This window comes from Peromyscus eremicus, chromosome X (assembly GCF_949786415.1).
Source record: "Peromyscus eremicus chromosome X, PerEre_H2_v1, whole genome shotgun sequence".
Classification (NCBI taxonomy): domain Eukaryota; kingdom Metazoa; phylum Chordata; class Mammalia; order Rodentia; family Cricetidae; genus Peromyscus; species Peromyscus eremicus.
Window position 1 is genome coordinate 22519781 of NC_081439.1, and position 21544 is coordinate 22541324.

General features: G+C 41.6%; 2 protein-coding genes across 2 annotated transcripts; one reads left to right on the forward strand and one right to left on the reverse strand.

Moving 5' to 3' along the window:
- Positions 1–12126: 12126 nt before the first annotated feature.
- LOC131899391 (histone H3.3A-like) lies at positions 12127–13131 on the reverse strand. The gene has a single exon (XM_059250829.1). The coding sequence runs from the start codon at positions 13053–13055 to the stop codon at positions 12645–12647; it is 411 nt and encodes a 136-aa protein (XP_059106812.1). The 5' UTR covers positions 13056–13131; the 3' UTR covers positions 12127–12644.
- A 4427-nt stretch (positions 13132–17558) lies between these two features.
- On the forward strand, positions 17559–20984 carry Tlr8 (toll like receptor 8). The gene has a single exon (XM_059251174.1). It carries the CDS (start codon positions 17559–17561, stop codon positions 20643–20645), a length of 3087 nt encoding a protein of 1028 aa, XP_059107157.1. The 3' UTR covers positions 20646–20984.
- The last annotated feature ends 560 nt before the right edge of the window (positions 20985–21544 follow it).

Here is a 21544-nt window from a genome sequence, read left to right on the forward strand (position 1 = left end):
CTCCCGATCCCTTCTTTTCTGATTTGTTCCGGTAGGTGTGTCAGTAAGTGTACCCAGAAGAACTTCAAATGGCCAGGACAATGACAACAGAATCATAACCCAGAAGAACAGCTGACAAGAGTCAGCTGACAGGAAGGGCTTCCTTCTCTGGTGAAGACTTTTTGACCCAGTACTCAATTTCATGTGAACATGTTCATGAATGTGTTCCTGTCCCCGAAGCCTTCCTATCTGTGATCACCCTTCCGTAAACAATCCTTCATGTTGACCCCCAAATATAGTTTCCATGGAGAAGGTGAGAAGCAAAAGCCACACATCTTGGTTCCCAGGGAAGTCCTGAGTCAACACCTCTTGACCATGTCATCTAGAACTTAGAAACATATCAAAAATCCCCTGTGAAATGTTTTATGTACAGGAAATAACTGTGAGGAGTCAGGGCCATGTAGCCAAGAGGAATGCCTTCCCTGAGGGGGCAGTGTGAGAAAGAGGAGGCATGGTCTACAAGCGCCTAACATGTGCAGAGTCCCAGGGGAATAGGCTGGCTGTTAGAATCCAGCACAGACCAAAGGCCCCTCAGAACTGCCGGTCATATGGCCTCCTATTGCTGGAGCCCTGGCACTGTCCTGTGGACACTGATCCCCGTGGGTTGCACTTGCTGTTGTTGCCTCTCAACTCTAGAAAGACATCTCCTCCCACCCTTTACCTATTGATAATGAAAGCTGGTGATTAAAACGTAATAAGCTGCCGGGCGGTGGTGGCGCACGCCTTTAATCCCAGCACTTGGGAGGCAGAGACAGGCAGATCTCTGTGAGTTCAAGGCCAGCCTGGGCTACAGAGTGAGTTTCAGGAAAGGCACAAAGCTACACAGAGAAACTCTGTCTCGAAAAACCAAAAAAAAAAATTATAAAAACGTAATAAGCTATAAAGCATTTCCACATGACTTCAGATACAACAACAATCTACAGAATGGCCTTGCTTCGTCAACCAGCCTATTTGCTGTGGCCCTCAGTCCTTGCTGCCATCCACAGGTCCCCTGACCTGACTGGATCTGGAATCTTGCAGCAAACCTTTACTCTTTCTCCAAAGTCTGTCCATGTTATGATATTCTGGGACTTAGGACAAACCGGAGTAGCAATCTTGGGCCTTCTCTGCTCCTACTCGGTGGTGGTGAGGAAAATTCCAGATACTACTGTTTCTCAGACTCAAATGGGCTGTGAAGTAACCAGTTCCTCTTGTTCTGAGTCTCACAACTTACCCAGGGTTACTAAGTTCCCTCTGATCTTGCACTTCTAATCACTGGCCCACCTCTCCGTTGAGATACAAAACAGATCTTTCCCTGTTTTGTTTCTCTTTGCAGCCCATTTTCTCCAGAACATTGCCAATCCATCCTGCCTATGGAATGGTACACTAATTACTTCTTGTATAGTTTTCATATAGTGTCTACATTTAGAAATTGCTCCCTTTTGTTTAAATCTACTGAGTCTCCCACCTTACTCCCAGCAGTCTATTTGTGGAGTTAGAGATATCATGGTGGAGGGCATACTTAGAGGCATACGTAGACTCCCTATAATGATTCTCGGATTCATAAATCCATTTAGGTTGGGAATATTTATCCACGCCTCAGTTTTCTTTGGTGGACCCAGAAGCGCAGAAATGATCACCAGAAAAAAAAAAAAAATCTAGTCCGTCACTAGAGAAATGAACTAGATGGTTGTGATGAGGCTGGAGAGATGGTTCAGTGGGCAAAATCACTTGCCATGCTAACATGAGAGCCTGCGTTGAAACCACCAGAACCTATGTAAAAGCACAACGTGGTGGCATAAGGACCTTTAATCTCAGACCTCTTACCAGGAGATGGGAGGTGGAGCTAGAACAATCTCCAGGAGCTCATGGGCTAGCTAGACTAAAGTCAAAGAAACTCTGTACCAGACAACATGGAAAGTAAGGACCAATACCCAAGGTTGTATTCTAACCTTCACATACGCACCGTGGCATGAATATGATCTTCTTCACACACACACACACACACACACACACACACACACACACAACCACATGCATGCACACATATACATTGTACACACACAAACAAAAGTAATATCTCTATATCAGGCCATCAAGATGACTCAGTGAGTAAAGGTCATTGCTGCCAAGCCTAACAACAGGAGTTTGAACCCTGGAACCCACACAAACAACAAACAACAAACAACCCTGAAAGCTGTCCTCTGACCTCCACATGTAAGCCATAGTGCATGCACCACACACACACACACATACTAATGTACTAGGTGTAATTTTAAAATCCTAAAATATTTGTGCATGAAGGCAGAGAAACAGGGTGGTTATGATGGGATTTTTATAAAAGAGCTAGGAAGTAAGGACAGGACACTGGTTGAAAGAGATGGAAAATGCATTACTACCCTTTCTTCAAAACAGTGACAGAATATTCGATGCCATCCAACTTTTCATTTGGGACATGCGTGAAGAGAGACTTTGAAATGCATTAGCGTGGGACTTGAGTGGTGAGAGTTCGATACCTACTTTCCCACTATTGAACCCTTGACCTTTGGGTTCAGTTCCCTTACTCATAATATTTGAGGACCCTTTTTAGCTCTTAACTTCTCTGCTTACCTGTGGGATCACAGGTCAGTATTTGGAAGAGTCTGGCTTAGGCAAACGCAGAAAAGAATGGGAACTGGGGGGAAGAACAGAGTTTTCAGGTAATTATTCTTTAGCTATAGGACTCAAGAAAAAACTTACAGAGGACTGCGGGGATCTTGCCTTCTCTTGTTTCTGTGCAGTTATACTAACCATTGGAAGGATACAGGCCCCTCCATCACGGTCAAATGCACTATTGTGCACAGTTGCAAAGGTTGTCCTCTGCAAGCCTACTTACTCAACCATACAGTCAAATAAGCCTGTCATTTAAGCCCTCCTTCCTCTTACCTAGCTCTGTTCGCTGATTTGGAACTATATCAACTCACATAGAAGAGTGCCTCTGGCTAACTTGTCTGTCCAGAGAGCCCATCAGTTCCTAAGGAGCACTGTGGAGTTGTATAGATAAACACTTCGAGCTAGGAGTTGAAGTGAGGAATGGGTATACAAATGGAAAACAACCACGGAGGCTGGGAATGAGTCAAGGGTAAATGACTTGGTAGAGAAAAGGGAAATACGTGTTCAGGAGGTACCCAATAGCTTTATACCTGCCAGGACAGGACAGGGCAGGCAGGGAATGCAGAGAAAGCCCAACAGTTACCAATGCTAACTCTTGGGCTTGACCAGAGGGCAGGATTAGCTGACCACTCTGTGTGTTGGATGGAAGTTCTTCTTTTCAGGGTCCTACCTGCCTTCCTGTCGATTCTCTTTTCATTCTCATCATTGGTTGGGAACAGTAACAGATTATTTTATGCATTTGCCTGGCAGATAAAGCCTGTGCATGTACGTGTGTGTATGTGTGTGTGTGTGTGTGTGTGTGTGTGTGTGTGTGTGTGTGTATGTGTGTAATCATATTTTCGAAGATTCCAATTAACTGTTCTATAATTCATTGGTATTTTGAGCCTTTGAACCCAGACCACAAGAGTCACATTCTAGTATCTAGTATCTAGTCCAAGATATCCTGCTCAGCCACCTTGCTGCTTTTCTATTGGTGCTGTTATTGTTTAGAGTGTTGGTTTTCTGAAACAGGATCTCAGTGTGAAGCCGTTGCTGACCTGGAACTCACTATGGAGACCAAGCTGTTCTCAGGTGTGTGGTGATCATCCCACCTGTACATTCTAAGTGCTCAGATTACAAGTGTGCACCATCATACTTGGCTAGAACTTCTAAACAGTGTTTCAAGCGAAACCAAGAAAGTGAAAGGTATACAAATGAAGTCTATGATTTCTGAGGCCTTACTGGTACTCCTGAGGCCATGCTTTCCTTGTGCTGATGGACTGTATCATTTCTTAGGCTAAAAGCAAATGAAAGCAAAAATAAATCTTTCCTCTCTTAAAAAAAAAAAAGGCTGGTTATGTCACAAATGCCTGAGCTATCTATGTTTCTTGATGACCTGGGTCCTGGAAAGCTTTTCCTAGCCATGGCCAAATCTTGAATTCCTCAAGGACTGGTCCTCAGAGGTCAGTCTAGGAATGATCACCCATGCCATTCTGTGACTTTGCAAGGCATTCCTTCATAACCAGGCCTTCTATGGTTCACATAAATGAATGTCACCCCAGTGTGGTTACCTCTTATTTGGTGGGAGAGGGTACATAGGACAAATCATCTCACTCAGACCTATTTTTTTCTCCAGAGGCCAGCAAGCTCTTTCTGGGAAGAGTTGGCTTTTCAGGACAAGAAGCAAATTTCTGGTATCATGTATGTCCTCATATAGTGAGAGAAAAACAATCTCCCACAGCTATTTCGTTTACAAAATTCAAAACCAAATAACAGTTGAGGACAGTTTTGTACTATCTACTTAGTGATGAGAAAAAATAAAATTACTTTTTGAGCACGATAACATTTTTATAATTAGAGATCAAAGCTGGTAGTCTTAATCAGCATGTCAAATTGCCAAATGTTCCTGTGTAAAATTTCATTTTGACTTCTGGGCCAGATTTGGTTCCAAGGTTCTTGATTGTGGACTTGTTGACACCTTTCCAGGGGAAACTTGATGCAGCCCTGGCCCTGGAAGCTTTAAGACCAAATTTATCCAACCAAATCCGAGAAGGAAAAATCCCCAGCTTTTAGAATGCTCATTGTCTACTCACTCATTCATTCACTCAATGAACATTCATTTTATTCTTTGAATGAACATTTATTGAGCTTACATTGCATGCCAGATGCTACATGAAGTAGAAGGACCCCAGCCATGGGTCAGTGAGCAACCTCCTAGCCACCTATACAGTGTGGTAGCCTTCATAAAATGTGTGCAACAAAGCAGAAGCATTTGTGACTTAAATAACTAAACATGAGTTTCAGAAATTCCAAATTCAATACAAATTCATGGCAAAAGTGTTTTTAAAGAATACATGACATCTTTTTTTTTTTTACTAAAATGATATTTTCTCCGTGTTTTATCACCTGTTTCCCCCAATCCTGCTCTCCGAAACCCTAAGATATCCATAGACATAAATGCATATCAACTCACAAAAGTATGCTGTATGGGTTATATGAAAATAATTTTATAAATGACTTTTCCTCTGATTTAAGTTGCGAAATTTTGAAGTACAGCCAATAAGTGATTTGGCAACAGTTAGGAAATCACAAGTTCCTGTCTTCCCATATAAACTTCTGCAAATCCCATGCTAGGTTCCGCTGATGCTAAAGAGACCAAATTTCAGAAGTTAGCCAATGTCTTCTCTCTGCACACCTACTGTACACAAGGAACTACACTTGCTGCTACTGCAAGCTATTGAAAGAGAACTGTGAAGGGACAGCAACCAGAAAGAGGTAAGCAGAGCCTGATCGTGTCTCAAAGATCTCCTGCAAAACATGGTTTCCAACCCAGAAATCTGGGTTGGTGACTACTGATGTGAACAAAGAAAGTACTAACTGGCAGAAGTCAAAGGAATCCAGCAGCACACATTGCATGTCGGGAGGATTACCTGTCTGATGAGCATGTGTGGATGTCAGTATAAACTAATTAGAGAGTAAACTTTGAAAGTCCAATGCAGTGAAAATCATATCATTTTAAACAGGAAAGCAAGACCCTTCCAAGACAGAATTTGAGCTGGTCTATTATTTTTCTGGCCCTGCTAAAGAGCGTATTTTCTTCTGGAATGACAGGGTTGGAGATGATGGGGGAGACAAACGTTTTTCTCATCCTTTGGCTGTGGAACATGGTAAGTTCTCTCCCTTTACAGCAGTGGTTCTCAACCTCCTAAGGCTGTGACCCTTTAATACAGTTCCTCATGTTGTGACTCTCCCAATCATAAAATTATTTTCGTCGATACTTCATAACTGTAATTTTGCTACTATTATGAATCGTAATGTAAAAATCTGTGTTTTCCAACGGTCTCAGGTGACCCACAAAGGGTTGTAACCCGTAGGTTGAGAACCACTGCTTTACAGACACAGATCAGTCTCTGCAGCTTAGTGATGGCTGGACTTAACTCCTAAAGGCTTGAATTTCAGTAGCAACAGCTACTTTTCCTGTTTGGAGCTTTAAAACACACATGTCACTGCCTCTGCCCCTCTTGCTCTACATTGTCTAGATACAGTAAGTGGTCTGCTTTCATCAGTGTCAAAAATATCAGATTGAAAAGCAAACAAACTACAAGTCCTTCTGAATGATGTATTTTATAGAAGATTCAGGGGAGTTTGAAGAGCACTTGGAAAGTCTAACTTGAAAAGAATCTCATCCAAAATTGACCGTATAAGTTTTCCCCAGCCATTAGTGCTTATTAAAGTCCTTGGTGTGCTTTTTGACAATAATTTAATGTTTATTTAACTTATTGGAAGTTAATTTTGATGCTCACTTAAGGTCCATTATGGATCTTGGATATCAACTTATTTTGCATTAAATGTTATAAATGACTTCAGTGGGCTATATGAGATTGGTCCAAACAGACCAATAGCACATGTGACATTGCAATTGAACTTGTCCAGTTTCCAGATGGTAAATTGCTATGACGGTCAACATAGCTGTGACATTAGAAAGTAGAATATAGACTAGTAACAGAATCAAAGTAAGCTTGTACAACTACCCACCTCAGTCCCATTGGTGACAGGTAGAAGTCAAGAACCTCTTGGTACAAATTAGAACCATGGAGAGAATCTTAAGGGGATAAAAGGGTTATGTCTAACTAGGCACTGGTAGCTTTTGAAGCCCCCTTGTGTCTCCAATGTGAAGCCACAGTTAAAAACCATCTTCTCAGTGACAAATGAAGGGTTTGGTCTCTCCATTAATGAACACAGTATTTTCTTGGGAATGGGAGAGAAGATTCTGGAAAGCCCTGAAGCTTGTTTACTAGCCACCATGGCTTGATTTCACAGAGCAAAGTAGAAGTTCCAGATCTACTTCTCTGACAAGGTGAGGTCATGGATAAATATGATGGCAGTTGAGTACCCAGATACAACCCAAGATACTAGTATTATGTCTGGAGTTCAGCCTAAGCATGCTGACCCCCAAGATTCTCTCCATGATTCTTACTTGTACAAGAGGTCCTTGACTTCCACTTGTCACCAAAGGGAATGAGGTAGGTAGTTTTACAAGACTACTTTCTCTCACTGTTCTATATTCTACTTTCTTATGACACAGTTATGTTGTCCACCATAGAGTTCATTCTCCATCAATCACTGCTTCTTATCTTTCCATGTGATAATCCTAAAACCAGCAGAATTTGATGGGAGAGAATACAGGCTTGTGGGAAGCTCAGACTCAGAGAGGATGTCATGGCAGAGGAGGTCATTAACCATAATTAGTTAAATAATAACTCTAGGTACATTGTTATGACAGCCACTGGGTCTATTCTGGACATCGCCATTCTGAAGGAATGCCTTTCTGAGTTTAACTGGGAAATTTAATGGAGTTGAAAGGTTTGCTATTTTTACGTGTGTGTGTGTGTGTATGTACGTGTGTGTTCAGGAGGAAATGCATATGTGTCATCCCTTAGACTGTTCACTTTGATGTTTAATGTTTCAAACAGGGTTCCTTGCTTGGCTGGTACTTGCCAAATAGGCTATGGTGGGTGATCACTGAGCCCCATTAATATACCTATCCCTGCCTTTCCAGCAACTGTACCTAGGTTTTCTTTTCTATTCTTTTTCTTCCTTCCTCCCTGACCCCACCCCTTTCTAGTGTGGTACTGGAGGTCAAAATCAGTTCCTTGTGCTTTCAAAACAAGCATTTTATCAACAGAGCCATATCCCCAGCCAGATTTTTATTTTATTTTTTATAGATTTTTTTTTTTTGAGATAGGACTTTTCTGTGTAGCCCCGACCGAGATTTTACTATTTTTAAACTATGGATGCAAACATATGATTATTCAGAAATATAAACAAAGTGTTTATTTTAACACAAAGCCTGTGGTTCTGGGTGGGCATTAGCAAATCCAAGTTGTGCATTCTTTTCGGGTGATTTGAGAGCTGCTCATTGATACCTCTATCTAATCTCAGTAGCTTTGGTGTCATCCTATTGAATTTCAGAGGATTGGTAATATCAGGGATGCTCTCTGTGGTGGCCTAATCAGCACAGAAAGGCAAAGAAGAATATCTGCCCCCAGTGTTTGTATCATGTAGATTTGAAATATATGATGGTTTATTTTTTTTTTTTTTGGTTTTTTTTCAAGACAGGGTTTCTCTGTGTAGCTTTGCACCTTTCCTGGAACTCACTTGGTAGCCCAGGCTGGCCTCGAACTCACAGAGATCCGCCTGGCTCTGCCTCCCGAGTGCTGGGATTAAAGGCGTGCGCCACCACCGCCCGGCGGTTTATTATTTTTGAGAGTTGTTTATTTGTTATTTGTTTGACTGTTTTGCTTGCATATGTGTATTATACCATGTGTGTGCCTAGTGCCCATAGGTGTCAAAAAATGATGCCAGATTGCCCGGAGCTAGAGTTATAGATGGTTGTGACTCAACAAATAAGTCCTGAGAACAGAAGCCAGGTCTTCTGCAAAGACAATGAGCCTCTTAACTACTAAACCATCTATCCAGCCCCTAGCTATGATGTTTTTGCTCATAACTGTAACCAGACAATTGTCAATTTGCTCCTTAGGTTCCAGTCCTAGCTCATTAAACCATCTGAGCATATTTATGCTCTGTTTCAGTTTGGTTACCTACTATGGGGGCAACCTTGAATAAATTAACCTCTCAAAGTATCATGTTCCAAGTCTGGGCAACAGAGGCTTATGATACCATCTACCTTGTTGATTTTTATGAGGATGAAATAAACAGATGCATGCACTGTACTCGCCTTATGGCAAACCCCTCCACAATCCAAAAGGCATATTTTTTGCATATCCTTAAATATGTTGAGTCAGGAGCCATCTCTTCAGCATCAAGTACATTTGATTGGCATCATGTTTTCTCTTGTTCTCCAAAGCAGTGCATGAATACATCAGATTTAGAGTAGACAAAATGAAGAATCTATTAATTTCAACTAAGAAGGTAAATAATATTTGTATATCTATTTATTTTTAGTATTTATATTTTATTTTGTGTATATAAGTATTTGCCTGCATGTATGGAAGCGTACCACATGCATGGCTGGTGCCCTTGGAGACAGTGTAAGATCCCCTGGAACTGGAGTTACAGGTTGCTCTGAATCAGGATCATCTGCAAGAGCAGTAGGTGCTCTTAAGCACTAAGCCATCTCTCAAGCCCCCTGTATATCTATGCCTTAATTAGTAAACTGGCATAACAAATCAGTGATCAATATTATCAAATAAAAACTAATCTGAAGCCATTAAAAGTAAGGCAGAGCTTCAGGCTAGCAAATTTTCAGCTCTGCTTGATCCCATCCACATGGTGCAGAACAGCTAAGTGATTCAATTTGTATATAATGACCAATAGGATTTTTGGACCCTTTGGAGTTACCAAGCCTAAGCAGGACCATTTCCAGAAAGGGGTACAGCTGGTCTAAGGTAAATTACACCATGTTAAAGGAAAATCAAATTTATTTTTCTTGTATTGCTAGAGGGAAGAATTCAGGACCTCTGGCATGCTAGGTGAACACTCAACTGCTAAATTACATTACCATATTCTTTTTGTGTTTTGTTTGTTGGTTTGGTTTTGGTTTTTATTTTTTATTTTTTAGGACAGGATCTCACCAGGTGACTCAGGTTGGTCTTGACCTCACAATTCCCTTGCCTATGAGCTGAACTTGTCTTGAAGGAGCCTTGAAGAGGGAGAAGGAAGGGGTTATCTGTGTAAAATGACTACTTGAACCCTAAGAAGCGAGCAAAAAGAATGTAACTCTACACCCTGCTGCCCACCTGCACTGTGGATTGTGTGGGGTTCATTTCTGCCTCACCTAGAGGTGCTATGGTTCTAGTATTCATGCACGTAGAGTTTTCCTGTCTGAAGACCACTGGACCAACAGGTACAAGGTGGCTCCCAGCCTACCCCTAATCAGCTAGGGGGCACTTTTTGAACTGCTCTTTTTTTTTTGTTGTTGTTGTTTTTGTTTTTGTTTTTCGAGACAGGGTTTCTCTGTGTAGCTTTGTGCCTTTCCTGGAACTCACTCTGTAGACCAGGCTGGCCTCGAACTCACAAAGATCCGCCTGGCTCTGCCTCCCGAGTGCTGGGATTAAAGGCGTGGGCCACCACCGCCCGGCTTGAACTGCTCTTTTCATACACCAGTGTTTCCAAAGGTGTCCATCAGGGTACAGTAGGAAAAGAAAGATTTGTGTGAGGTGACAGAGGTACAGCTCCTTGGGTTGATTGATGGCTGTGTACCATGGATGCAATCAGTGTGCAGATCATGCACAGAAAAAAAGAAAGCTATGAAACTACTTCCAGAGTGGTGGCAGCTGTTTTTTGGTAGACAGGAGGAAGTTAAGCAGTTTTCTTTCTTTCTGTTGTTACTTTTTTGGTTGCTGTTTATGATTCATGGGTGTTCTTGAAATAAATGAGTTTCGGTTTTCTCTGGTTGACCAAGGTAACACCCAGTAAATCCTTTGAGCCTTGTGGCTCCATTCTCCTCTGCAGGGATTTTAGGCTGTCAGCTCAAGAGCATGACTGTGTAGAGCTTTTTGGACCAACTATCCTGGTAGTGGGGTCCACTGAACCACTGTTTTTTGTTTTTGTTTTTGTTTTTGTTTTACCCATTATCACTTCAATGTATAACAAAGTGTCACAAATGTGAGTGCTGGAACAGCAGAAATAGATGCTTTCACTGTTTTACCACAAGTCCAAAATCCACGTGATATAGTCAGACTGAAATCCTTTGTGAGGGCTCTGAAGAGAACTCTAAGAAAGGACGGGGCACCAGGAAGCTCAATATTCAAGATAAATAATCTCTTTGTGCTATCATTAAAAACAAACCAGGGACTGGAGAAACTGTTCAGCAGTTAAAAGCATGCATTGCTCTTGTAGAGGATCGAGAGTTCAGTTCCCATCACCCAAGTAGGGTGGCTCACAACCACCTGTAACACCAGTTCTAGGATATCTGATATCCTGTTCTGGCCTCCAGGATCACTTGTACTCACATGCACATACCCCCCCCAACACACAGACACACACACACACACACACACACACACACACACACACGTATACACAATTTAAAATAAAAATAAATTTTTCATAAAAAGAAAGAAATTACAAATCAGGCCAGGTGTGATGACATGCAAGTGTAATCCTGGCATTCAGGAAGCTAAGGAGGATCATGAGTTCAAGGCCAGTCTGGGCTACAGACTGAGAACCTATCTCAAAACAAAAAGAAAATAAAAAAAATCTCAGCAAGCCTCAGCCCTCAACCCATACCTGCTTGTGTGTAGAATGTTCTGTTGGAACTGGAGCCAAAGTGAGGGGAGCAAATGAGGCCTTGCCCTTATTAAAGATGCTTTTTTGTCCATCATGGATTTTCATTGACCACGTTTTGTTTTCAAGGTTCCCTATCATTTTGTAGTTATGACATGTGTCTCCCTAGCCTCACCTTGATCCAGACCCTACTTCCCCAAAGTGAGTCCATGCAGCTTCCTGCCCGGGCTGCTGAAGTGGATGTTCATCACTGAGACAGATGCCAGAGTTCCCAGAGCTGAGCATGGAATGAGTATGGTGTCCTGTGCTCCACTGGCAGAGCATTCTTTAACCCTCTATCCCTTCCTGTTCTCTCTCCAGTAGCTCATACTGGCCTTGACTTCTGTCTAAGGCTCCTGGATTTCACCATTCCAGACTGTAAGTCTTGGTAAGGGGTGGAATGAGGACAATCTAACATAAAATATATGTTATGACATAATATACACATAACATTATATATATATATATATTATTATATGGGGGTGTTATACCTGCTTGTATGTCTGCCCATCACTTCCATTCAGTGTCTATAGAAGCCAGAGGAGGGTGTTGGATCCCCTGCAACTGGAGTTAGAAACAGTTATAAGCTGCCATGTGCATGCTGAGTATTTAACCCAAGTTCTCTAGAAGAGCAGCCAGTGCTCTTAACCACTGGGCCCTCTCTCCACTCCCCAGTCTAACTTCTTTTTTTTTTTTATAGTTTAATGTATTTTAATAGCAAACTTACAGGAACAGCACAGAAGACAGACAACATTAAAAACATGTACTTGCATGTAGGATAACTCAGTTAGAAAAGTATAGTGAATGGATGGAATCTACTGTATGATAAAAATGCTACAAACACCATTTAGTTGCCGTCAATAAGAAAGTTACTTATTTTAAAAAAATCCAAATGCTGGCATTGTCCAGAAAATTTTAACAGGTTTATTTATAATTGTTATAAAGTTGAACTGTTGAAATGTGTTCACTGAAACATTTTTGCTTGCATTAATGCTTTACATCTTGCATTTATACTAAAAATTCACACACAAATGAAAATGGAAAAACTGCCAATACCTGATTTCTGTCCCCTATTTTTCCACTCGCAATCATATACTTAGGTACCTTTTGACCCCATGGAAAAAATATCTAACATTCAGAACTACTGATAACAGGAAGAAGAGGAAAAAAATTTTTGAGAATGAAATGTTTCCCCTCATAGTGGACTCTTAAGCACGTTCTCCGCATATGCGGCGTGCTAGCTGGATATCTTTTGGCATAATTGTTACACGTTTGGCATGGATAGCACACAGGTTGGTATCTTCGAAAAGGCCAACCAGATAGGCCTCACTTGCCTCCTGCAAAGCACCAATAGCTGCACTCTGGAAGCGCAGATCTGTTTTGAGGTCCTGAGCAATTTCTCGCACCAGACACTGGAAGGGGAGCTTGCGAATCAGAAGTTCAGTGGACTTCTGATAACGTCTGATTTCACGGAGTGCCACAGTACCAGGCCTGTAACGATGAGGTTTCTTCACCCCTCCAGTAGAGGGCGCACTCTTGCGAGCGGCTTTAGTAGCCAGTTGTTTCCTGGGTGCTTTACCACCAGTGGATTTGCGGGCAGTCTGCTTTGTACGAGCCATGGTATGGGCACCTCCTTACTTACCCCCCTTCTCCTTCGGCTGGAGCTCTGCAAGCGAGAGGCGGCGCTGGCATTAGGGAGCGCGGCCACGGCTCCCAGTCTAACTTCTTATTCAGACTCTTAACCAATCCACTGTTCTGCCTCCCCTGAGATACCTTTGCTTCCCAGCTCCCAAACCTTCCCAGGATTCTATGGTGAAAATTATTCCATGGAATTCCCCCATCTCTGTATGTGTCTGTCTCTGTCTGTCTGCTTCTGGCCTCCAGGATCACCTGTACTCACATGCACATACCCCAACACTTTTACTATGTTTTACTTTCATTATTGCATTTCTGTGTTTTATTGGAAAAGTTGCTGCTTCTCTATTTTATTCTCATAGTTATCATTTCATATGTGTTTTATACTATGGTGAACATGAATTTGTGGTAGAGCACTTGCCCCAGCATGTGTAAGGTCCTAAATTCCATTTCTAACATGTCAAGGAGGGAAGGAGAGTGAAGGGTGAGGAGGAGAGGAGAGAAGAAAGGATTAAGGAAGAGAAGAGAAGAAGGAGGAAGAAGAGGAGAGAGAAGAGAACTGAAGGAGGGAAAGAGGTGAGGGGAATAAGGAGAGAAAGAAGAGGAACAGGAAAAAGAAGATAGATTTTGGTCCATGTTCTACTGGGCTGTGTTCATAAGAGGGCTCTACATATTAAGTATGTATCAAGCACAAACAGTCAGATGAAATGGATCAAAGAGTCTAGTAAGAAAAGGAGGTTGGAAGGAGGAGAGAAAGAGGACAGGAGAGGAGAGAGAGGAAAGGAGGAAGAGGAAAAAGAAGTCTACCTTACTTCATCTGGTGTTCAGCTTCCATTTGCTACCCTTACAGTAACACTTTACTGAAGAAATGCAGCCTTTGCTAGGTTATTTTGGTGTCTACGCTCTCTACCCCTCTAAAATCCAGATGGATATGGTATTGCTTTGCCAGGGAGTATTTGATGATGTTCCCTGGACTTCAGCTGAATACCTTGCAATTAGCAATTGTGGTGGTTTGAAAGAGAATAGCCCCCATAGCCTCATAAATTTGAATGTTTGATTCCCAGTTGGTAAACTATTTAGGAAGGATTAAGAGGTGTGGCCTTCTTGAAAGTGGTGTATCTCTAGGGGTGGACTTTGAAGTTTCAAAAGCCTGCACCAGGTCCAATCTCCCCCTATTTCTGCCTACAACTTTGAATCAGATGTAAGCTCTCAGCTACTGTACTGCCCCAGGATCATGCCTTCCTGCCTGCTGCCATGCTCCTCACCATGGTAATCATGGACCAACCCTCTGAAACTGTAAGCAAGCCTCCAACTAGATGGCCTTTTGTTATATAGGCTGCCTTGGTCATGGTTTCTCTTCACAGCAAGAGACAGTAACTAAGACAACAATGAACAGAAACTCTGTGAGGGCCTGTGTGGAGTGTCGAGGCATCAACTGGTCAATCAACCATTTCTCCTCAACTTTCTTGCTGTCCACTGCTCACCATTCGATGCACTTTTCAAATTTCAGCTATTTGGAATGTGTCCACTCATGTTTTGTCTCGGTGCCTTTTGAGAACCTAGTGTTAGAAACTTCAGGCTATTTACTCAGTTCTTTTTTTCCATGACCCACAACTCATACCCAGTTACTTTAGACTGTGTGAGAGACTGGTTTCATCTTGAAGGAACTTTGAGCAACTCTCCATAGACTCCTCTGTTGGTGGCAAATGGTTCCTAGCACTTTTCATGCTCAATTGTTCTGCTTTGTATGAAATAGATAACTGTATTTGAAACTAGGTATGGAAATCTTAATTTGAAGAAAGTGGGGCCACAGTAGATGGAGCCTGTTCTCTTGATTCACCAAGGATGTGTTACCTACCAAAGCTTTATTAGTTTGCAAAGGAAAATGTCTGGGATACGATTTTACCATGACACATGTTTCCCATAGTCCTTTTTAAAAATTAATGTTTTTTTTTTTATTTTGTAGTTACAAGTTGTAATAGGAACCTTACCAAAACTCTCCCAATGCGATGATCAAGGTCTGCATCAACTGGGAAAGTCATGTTGATAGCATGTAATCTTAGTCTTATTAGAATGACACACTGGCCGGGCAGTGGTGGCGCACGCCTTTAATCCCAGCACTCGGGAGGCAGAGCCAGGTGGATCTCTGTGAGTTCGAGGCCAGCCTGGACTACCAAGTGAGTTCCAGGAAAGGCACAAAGCTACACAGAGAAACCCTGTCTCGAAAAACCGAAAAAAAAAGAATGACACACTGTATTTCAATGATGTCTTTCTTCCAAAACCTATAACCTCAGTCTAATCATAACAAAAATGTAAGTACAACTGAAGGACCTTCTACATAACCCTCTGCCTTCTCATCTTTACCATCTTCCATCTAATCTTCTACCTAACTTTCTAACTTTCAGTATAGACATCAGATAGGCAGGCATTATTTTTTTTCAGTGTTGAGTTTGAAAACAATTCCTGAAATGAAATACACACCCAATAAATATTTGCTTAATGAATGAATATAAAAATTGTTATATATTTTTTTCATTTCTATACAGTATTCTGTGATAGGACTACAACCAGACCTCTATCCATAGAAATTTAGATTGTTTTCAATCTTTTGCTATTGATAAAGTTTTGCTTAGAACATCTTTCTACATAGACATTGGCATGTGTAGCTATGTCTTCAGGATCTACTTCTAGAATTGAAATTGCTGATTCCAGGTATATACTTCTAGTTTTTGAAAGGTGTTAAAAAACTGCTGTCCATCCTAGAGGTAGCATTAACTTGCATTTCTACCAGCAAAATACGAGAGTTCCTGTTTCATAACATGTCTATCTGCACAATAGATTTGGTTTAAAACTGGAATAAGTGTAATTTTTGAGTGAGGCTGAATATGTTTTTCTCTGCTTAAGAAGTATTCACAAGGGTGGGAGAGATCGCTCGGTGTTTGACAGGACTCTTCCAGAGCACCCAGGTTCAATTCCCAGCACCTACATGGTGGCTCACCACTGTCAGTAGCTCTAGTTCCAGGGGGCCCAATACCCTCTTCTGGCCTCTAAGGATACCAGGCATACATGGTGCACAGACATACATGCAGATAAAACGTCTATACACATAAACACCTACTCACATTTTAGTTTTTAATATAAATGGACAGATGAAACAGATCAGAGAGTCTGGAAACGGATCCAAATGTGCAAGAAAGTTGTACGTGGAACATCGAGCATAGCAAAGCAGGGATCAGGTGATTCAGCAAGTGATTCTGAGACAACTGGCACTCCATTTAGAGAAGAATAATTTGCCGAATGGTGGTAGCTCACGCCTTTAATCCTGGCACTTGGGAGGCAGAGGCAGGTGGAGCTCTGAGTTCAATGCCAACCTGGTCTACAGAGCAAATTCCAAGACAGCCAGGGCTACACAGAAAAACCTTATCTCAAAAAAAGAAAAGAATAAGAGTTTACCTCTCACACTTAATGCCAAAAGAGTTTTAGTGGGGTAAGTTATTTTAATGTGAGAAAATGAAATCATAAATTTAACAGGGAAAAATATTAGGAAAATTGTTGTTCTAGCAATTGTTGTTTCTAGCAATGTAAAGAACTATGAAAAAATGATATGTGTCATCACCACAGATGAACAAAAACAGCAGAGGAAATAACTACAAAAACTATGGAAAGCAGGTGATGACTTCGACTTAAGTGTCCTGGATGGTACTGTTATGGATGCTGGACTTGAGTTCTTCTTGGGAACTGGACAAAGTTTTATCAAGAGTTATGCCAAATAGGGCTGGAGAAACAACTCAGTGGATAAAGCACTTACTGTGTAGTGTGAGGACCCTAGTTCCGAGCCCCCAGAAGCCACATATAAGCTGAGCAAGTGTGGTGGCCTACCTGTAATCCCAGCTCTTGGGAGACAGACACACTGGATCTCTGAGGCAAGCTGCCTAGCTAGACTAGCCAAACTAGTAAGCTTTGTGTTTCATGAGAGATCTCACTTCAGTAAGTAAAGTGGGCAGTGATAGAGGAAGAAAATTTGTGTCAATATCTGGCTTCCACATGCATGCATGGACACTAATACACACATGTCCACATACATGCACCCACACACATGCATACACACTACATATGCAAAAAATGATTATACCACTAGTTTGTTGCTAAAAAAAAATATATGCCATGCCATGCTATAGACTTTGTATTACCCACAACCATGCTTCATCTCAGACCCAATGTGGTGGGGGCATCTTGATTAATACCTCTTCAAAAGTTTCCTGTCATCATATCTCAAAGAGTTTCATCTTTAACTTTTTTAGCCCCCTGGAAGGTAAAAACATACAAATATTCTGAAACTCATTTGATATAATGTATTAAACTATCAGTAGCATTTCACACCTCAAAGCTCATATGAGTATGATGGAGCAGTGCTAATTTCACCAAGAAATGCCTAGCAACTGTTGCGACTCTAATACTGTACTTCCGCTTTTGGTTTTCCTTAGAACATGTCCCTTCAGCCATGGATTCTGACCTACTTTTGCCTGCTCACCTCTGGAACCAGTGGGTCCTTCTTCAAAGCAAATTATTCCAGAAGCTATCCCTGTGATGAGAAAAGACATAAGGCCCTTGTGATTGCAGAATGCAATGAACGTCGACTACAAGAAGTTCCCCAAACTATAGGCAAATACGTGACAGAAATAGACTTGTCTGACAATTTCATCACGCACATAACAAGCGAGTCCTTTCAAGAGCTGCAAAACCTCACTAAAATAAATCTGAACCGCAATGCCAATCAACAGCACCCAAATGAAAATAAAAATGGTATGAATATTACAGATGGGGCGTTCCTTAACCTAAGTAATCTAAAGGTGTTACTGCTTGAAGACAACCAGTTAGACGCTATGCCTGCTGGCCTGCCTGAGTCTTTGACAGAACTTAGCCTGATTCAAAACAATATAATTATGGTGACTAAAAACAACACTCTGGGGCTTAGGAACTTGGAAAGACTCTATTTGGGTTGGAACTGCTATTTTTATTGTAATCAAAACTTTATTGTGGAAGATGGGGCATTTCAAAACCTTACACGCTTGAAAGAGCTCTCATTGTCTTTCAACAGTCTTGTCCACGTGCCTCCCAAACTACCAAGCTCCCTAACAAAACTTTTTCTGAGTAATGCCAAGATCATGAATATAACTGAGGAAGACTTCAAGGGACTGGAACAATTAATGGTATTGGATTTGAGTGGAAACTGTCCGATGTGTTTCAATGCCCCATTTAATTGTACACCTTGCAGGATAAACTCGTCCCTCAACATACATCGTCTTGCTTTTCGAAGTCTCACTCAACTTCGCTATCTAAACCTCTCCAGCACTTCCCTCCAGTCGATTCCTTCCTCCTGGTTCGACAGTCTGACAAATCTGAAGGAACTCTACCTTGAATTCAACTATTTAGTGCAAGAAATTGCCTCGGGGGAATTCTTAACCAAACTACCCAGTTTACAAATCCTTGATCTATCTTTCAACTTTCAACATGAAAAACATTTACAGTCTATTACTATTTCCCCAAACTTCTCTATGCTTCATTCTCTCAAGAAATTGCACTTAAAGGGCTATGTGTTCCGAGAACTTAAACGGGAACATTTCAAGCCCCTCCAGAGTCTTCCAAACTTAACGACTATCAACTTGGGCATTAACTTTATTACAAAAATTGATTTTAAAGTTTTCCAAGATTTTCGCAATCTGAAAGTTATTTACTTGTCAGGAAACCGTATATCACCTCCAGTAGATTGTACAAACAGCATCTCTTTGCCAAATCATATTCTTAAACCTCGCTCAACAGTCCCTGAGTTTGATCCACACTCGAATTTTTATCATAGCACCAAACCTTTAATAAAAAAACAGTGTACTAATTATGGCAAGGCCTTGGATTTAAGTTTGAACAATATTTTCTTTATTGGGAAAAATCAGTTTGAAGGTTTTCAGGACATCGCCTGCTTAAATCTGTCCTTCAATGCCAACAATCAAGTGTTGAATGGCACAGAATTCTCAGCCATGCCCTACATCAAATATTTGGATTTATCCAACAACAGATTAGACTTTGATGATAACAAGGCTTTCAGTGAACTTCACTATCTAGAAGTGCTTGACCTGAGCCACAATGCACACTATTTCAGTATTGCAGGGGTAACACACCGTCTAGGATTTATCCAGAACTTAATATACCTCAAGGTGTTAAACTTGAGCTACAATGGCATTTACACTCTCACAGAGGACAAAGAGCTGAAAAGCATGTCCCTGAACGAATTGGTTTTTAGCGGAAACCGCCTTGACCTTTTGTGGAATGCAGGTGATAACAGCTACTGGACCATTTTCAGAAATCTCCAGAATCTGACACACCTGGACTTATCTTACAATAACCTTCAACAAATCCCAAATGAAGCATTCCTCAGCTTGCCCCAGACCCTCAAAGAGTTACGTATCAATGGTAACAAGCTACGTTTCTTTAACTGGACATCACTCCAGCATTTTCCTCAGCTCTATTTGCTGGACTTGCGGAGAAACAACCTGTATTTTCTAAGCAATTGCCTGTCTAAGTTTACACATTCCCTGCAGACACTGCTGCTGAGTAACAATAAGTTCTCTCACCTGCCCTCTGGCTTCCTCGATGAAGCCAGTAGTCTGGTGCACCTGGATCTAAGTTTCAACATGATAAAGATGATCAATAAGTCCTCCCTGCAAACTAAGACTAAAACAAACTTGTCTGTTCTAGAACTAAGTGGGAACCATTTTGACTGCACATGTGACATAAGTGATTTTCGAATCTGGATAGATGAAAATGTGCATACCACAATTCCTAGACTGGTAGATGTTATTTGTTCCAGTCCTGGGGATCAAAAAGGGAAGAGTATTATGAGTCTAGAGCTCATGACTTGTCTTTCGGATACCACTGCAGCAATCCTGTTTTCCCTCACATTCCTTATCACCTCTATGGTTATGTTGACTGCCTTGGTTCATCGTCTGTTTTACTGGGATGTTTGGTTTATCTATCACATGTGTTCAGCGAAGTTAAGAGGCTACAGGTCTTTGGCCACATCCCGAACTTTCTATGATGCTTATATTTCTTACGACACCAAAGATGTGTCTGTTACTGACTGGGTAATCAATGAGCTTCGCTACCACCTTGAAGAGAGTGAAGACAAAAATGTCCTCCTTTGCTTAGAGGAGAGGGATTGGGATCCGGGATTAGCCATTATCGATAACCTCATGCAGAGCATAAACCAGAGCAAGAAAACGATCTTTGTTTTAACCAAAAAATATGCCAAGAGCTGGAACTTTAAAACAGCTTTCTACTTGGCCTTGCAAAGACTGATGGATGAGAACATGGATGTGATTATCTTCATTCTCCTAGAACCTGTGTTACAGTACTCACAGTACCTGAGGCTGCGGCGGAGAATCTGTAAGAGCTCCATTCTTCAGTGGCCTGACAACCCCAAAGCAGAAAACTTGTTTTGGCAAAGTCTAAAAAATGTGGTCTTGACTGAAAATGATTCACGGTATAACAATTTGTACATTGATTCCATTAGGCAATACTAATGCTGGGAAGTCATGACTCCATACCATCATAAAACCACACAGCTTCTCTTTGCAATGAACTGTGGTAAGTGCAGGGACACATGGCTTCTGGAGGTGCTGAGAAAAAGTGACAATTGTGCTCAGCCCTAAACAGGACACTTGTACCAGCTCCTCTAGAGCTCAGATAAGTTTGTGGAAGAAGAGGCGGAAAGAATGTATGATGGAGAAGGGCTGAAAATGCTATCTTCTGGGATTGACACAGCCTCTGTAATCATGATCTCATAGCAACTATGGTTACCTACAGTGGGCCTACACAAAAGTACTGAGCATAAGAAAGGTCTTGTAAGGAAGTGGGTAGGTCGGCAGCAGTGGCAGGGAGAGAGGGAGGAAACGGTGGGCATGAGAGTAACTAAGAATGCATGGGTCTCTCTCAGAGACTTCACTCTGAGATCCACTCCCAAGCTCACATCCATGCAATTATCCCCAAGATTCACTTTCTCCTGTATGTTAGTCAAAGACTGCTCTCAGCTGCCTGCTGTGTTGGTTTTTCTCCCAAGGCAGATTGCTTCATCAAAGCCAAGAAGAGCAGACACAGAGGTCTATAACAAGAGCCACTCTTTTGGAAGCTAATCGGGCAAATGAGAGCCCACCACTGCAGCAGTATTCTACTTTATCAAAGTCAACCACAGATCCTACCAGCTCCAGGCAACAAGTACCTCGGGTCCCAGGGAAAACTGATGAAAACCAGGATAACAGAGCTAGGAGCACCTCAGCTAAGAGAAAATAGTTTGACCAAGATAAGTGATTGTCTAAGTCAGTCATTAACCGTTTCCTTGGACAGAAATTCAGGGATAGCCTGCCATCTTTATCACAGATCATCAATACCAGAGGGTTAGATAACATGGGCAATCTTATCAGGC

Coding starts and splice junctions, on each gene's coding strand:
- Tlr8 (XM_059251174.1), top strand. CDS start 17,559: ATGTCCCTTCAGCCATGGATTCTGACCTACTTTTGCCTGCTCACCTCT.
- LOC131899391 (XM_059250829.1), bottom strand. CDS start 13,055: ATGGCTCGTACAAAGCAGACTGCCCGCAAATCCACTGGTGGTAAAGCA.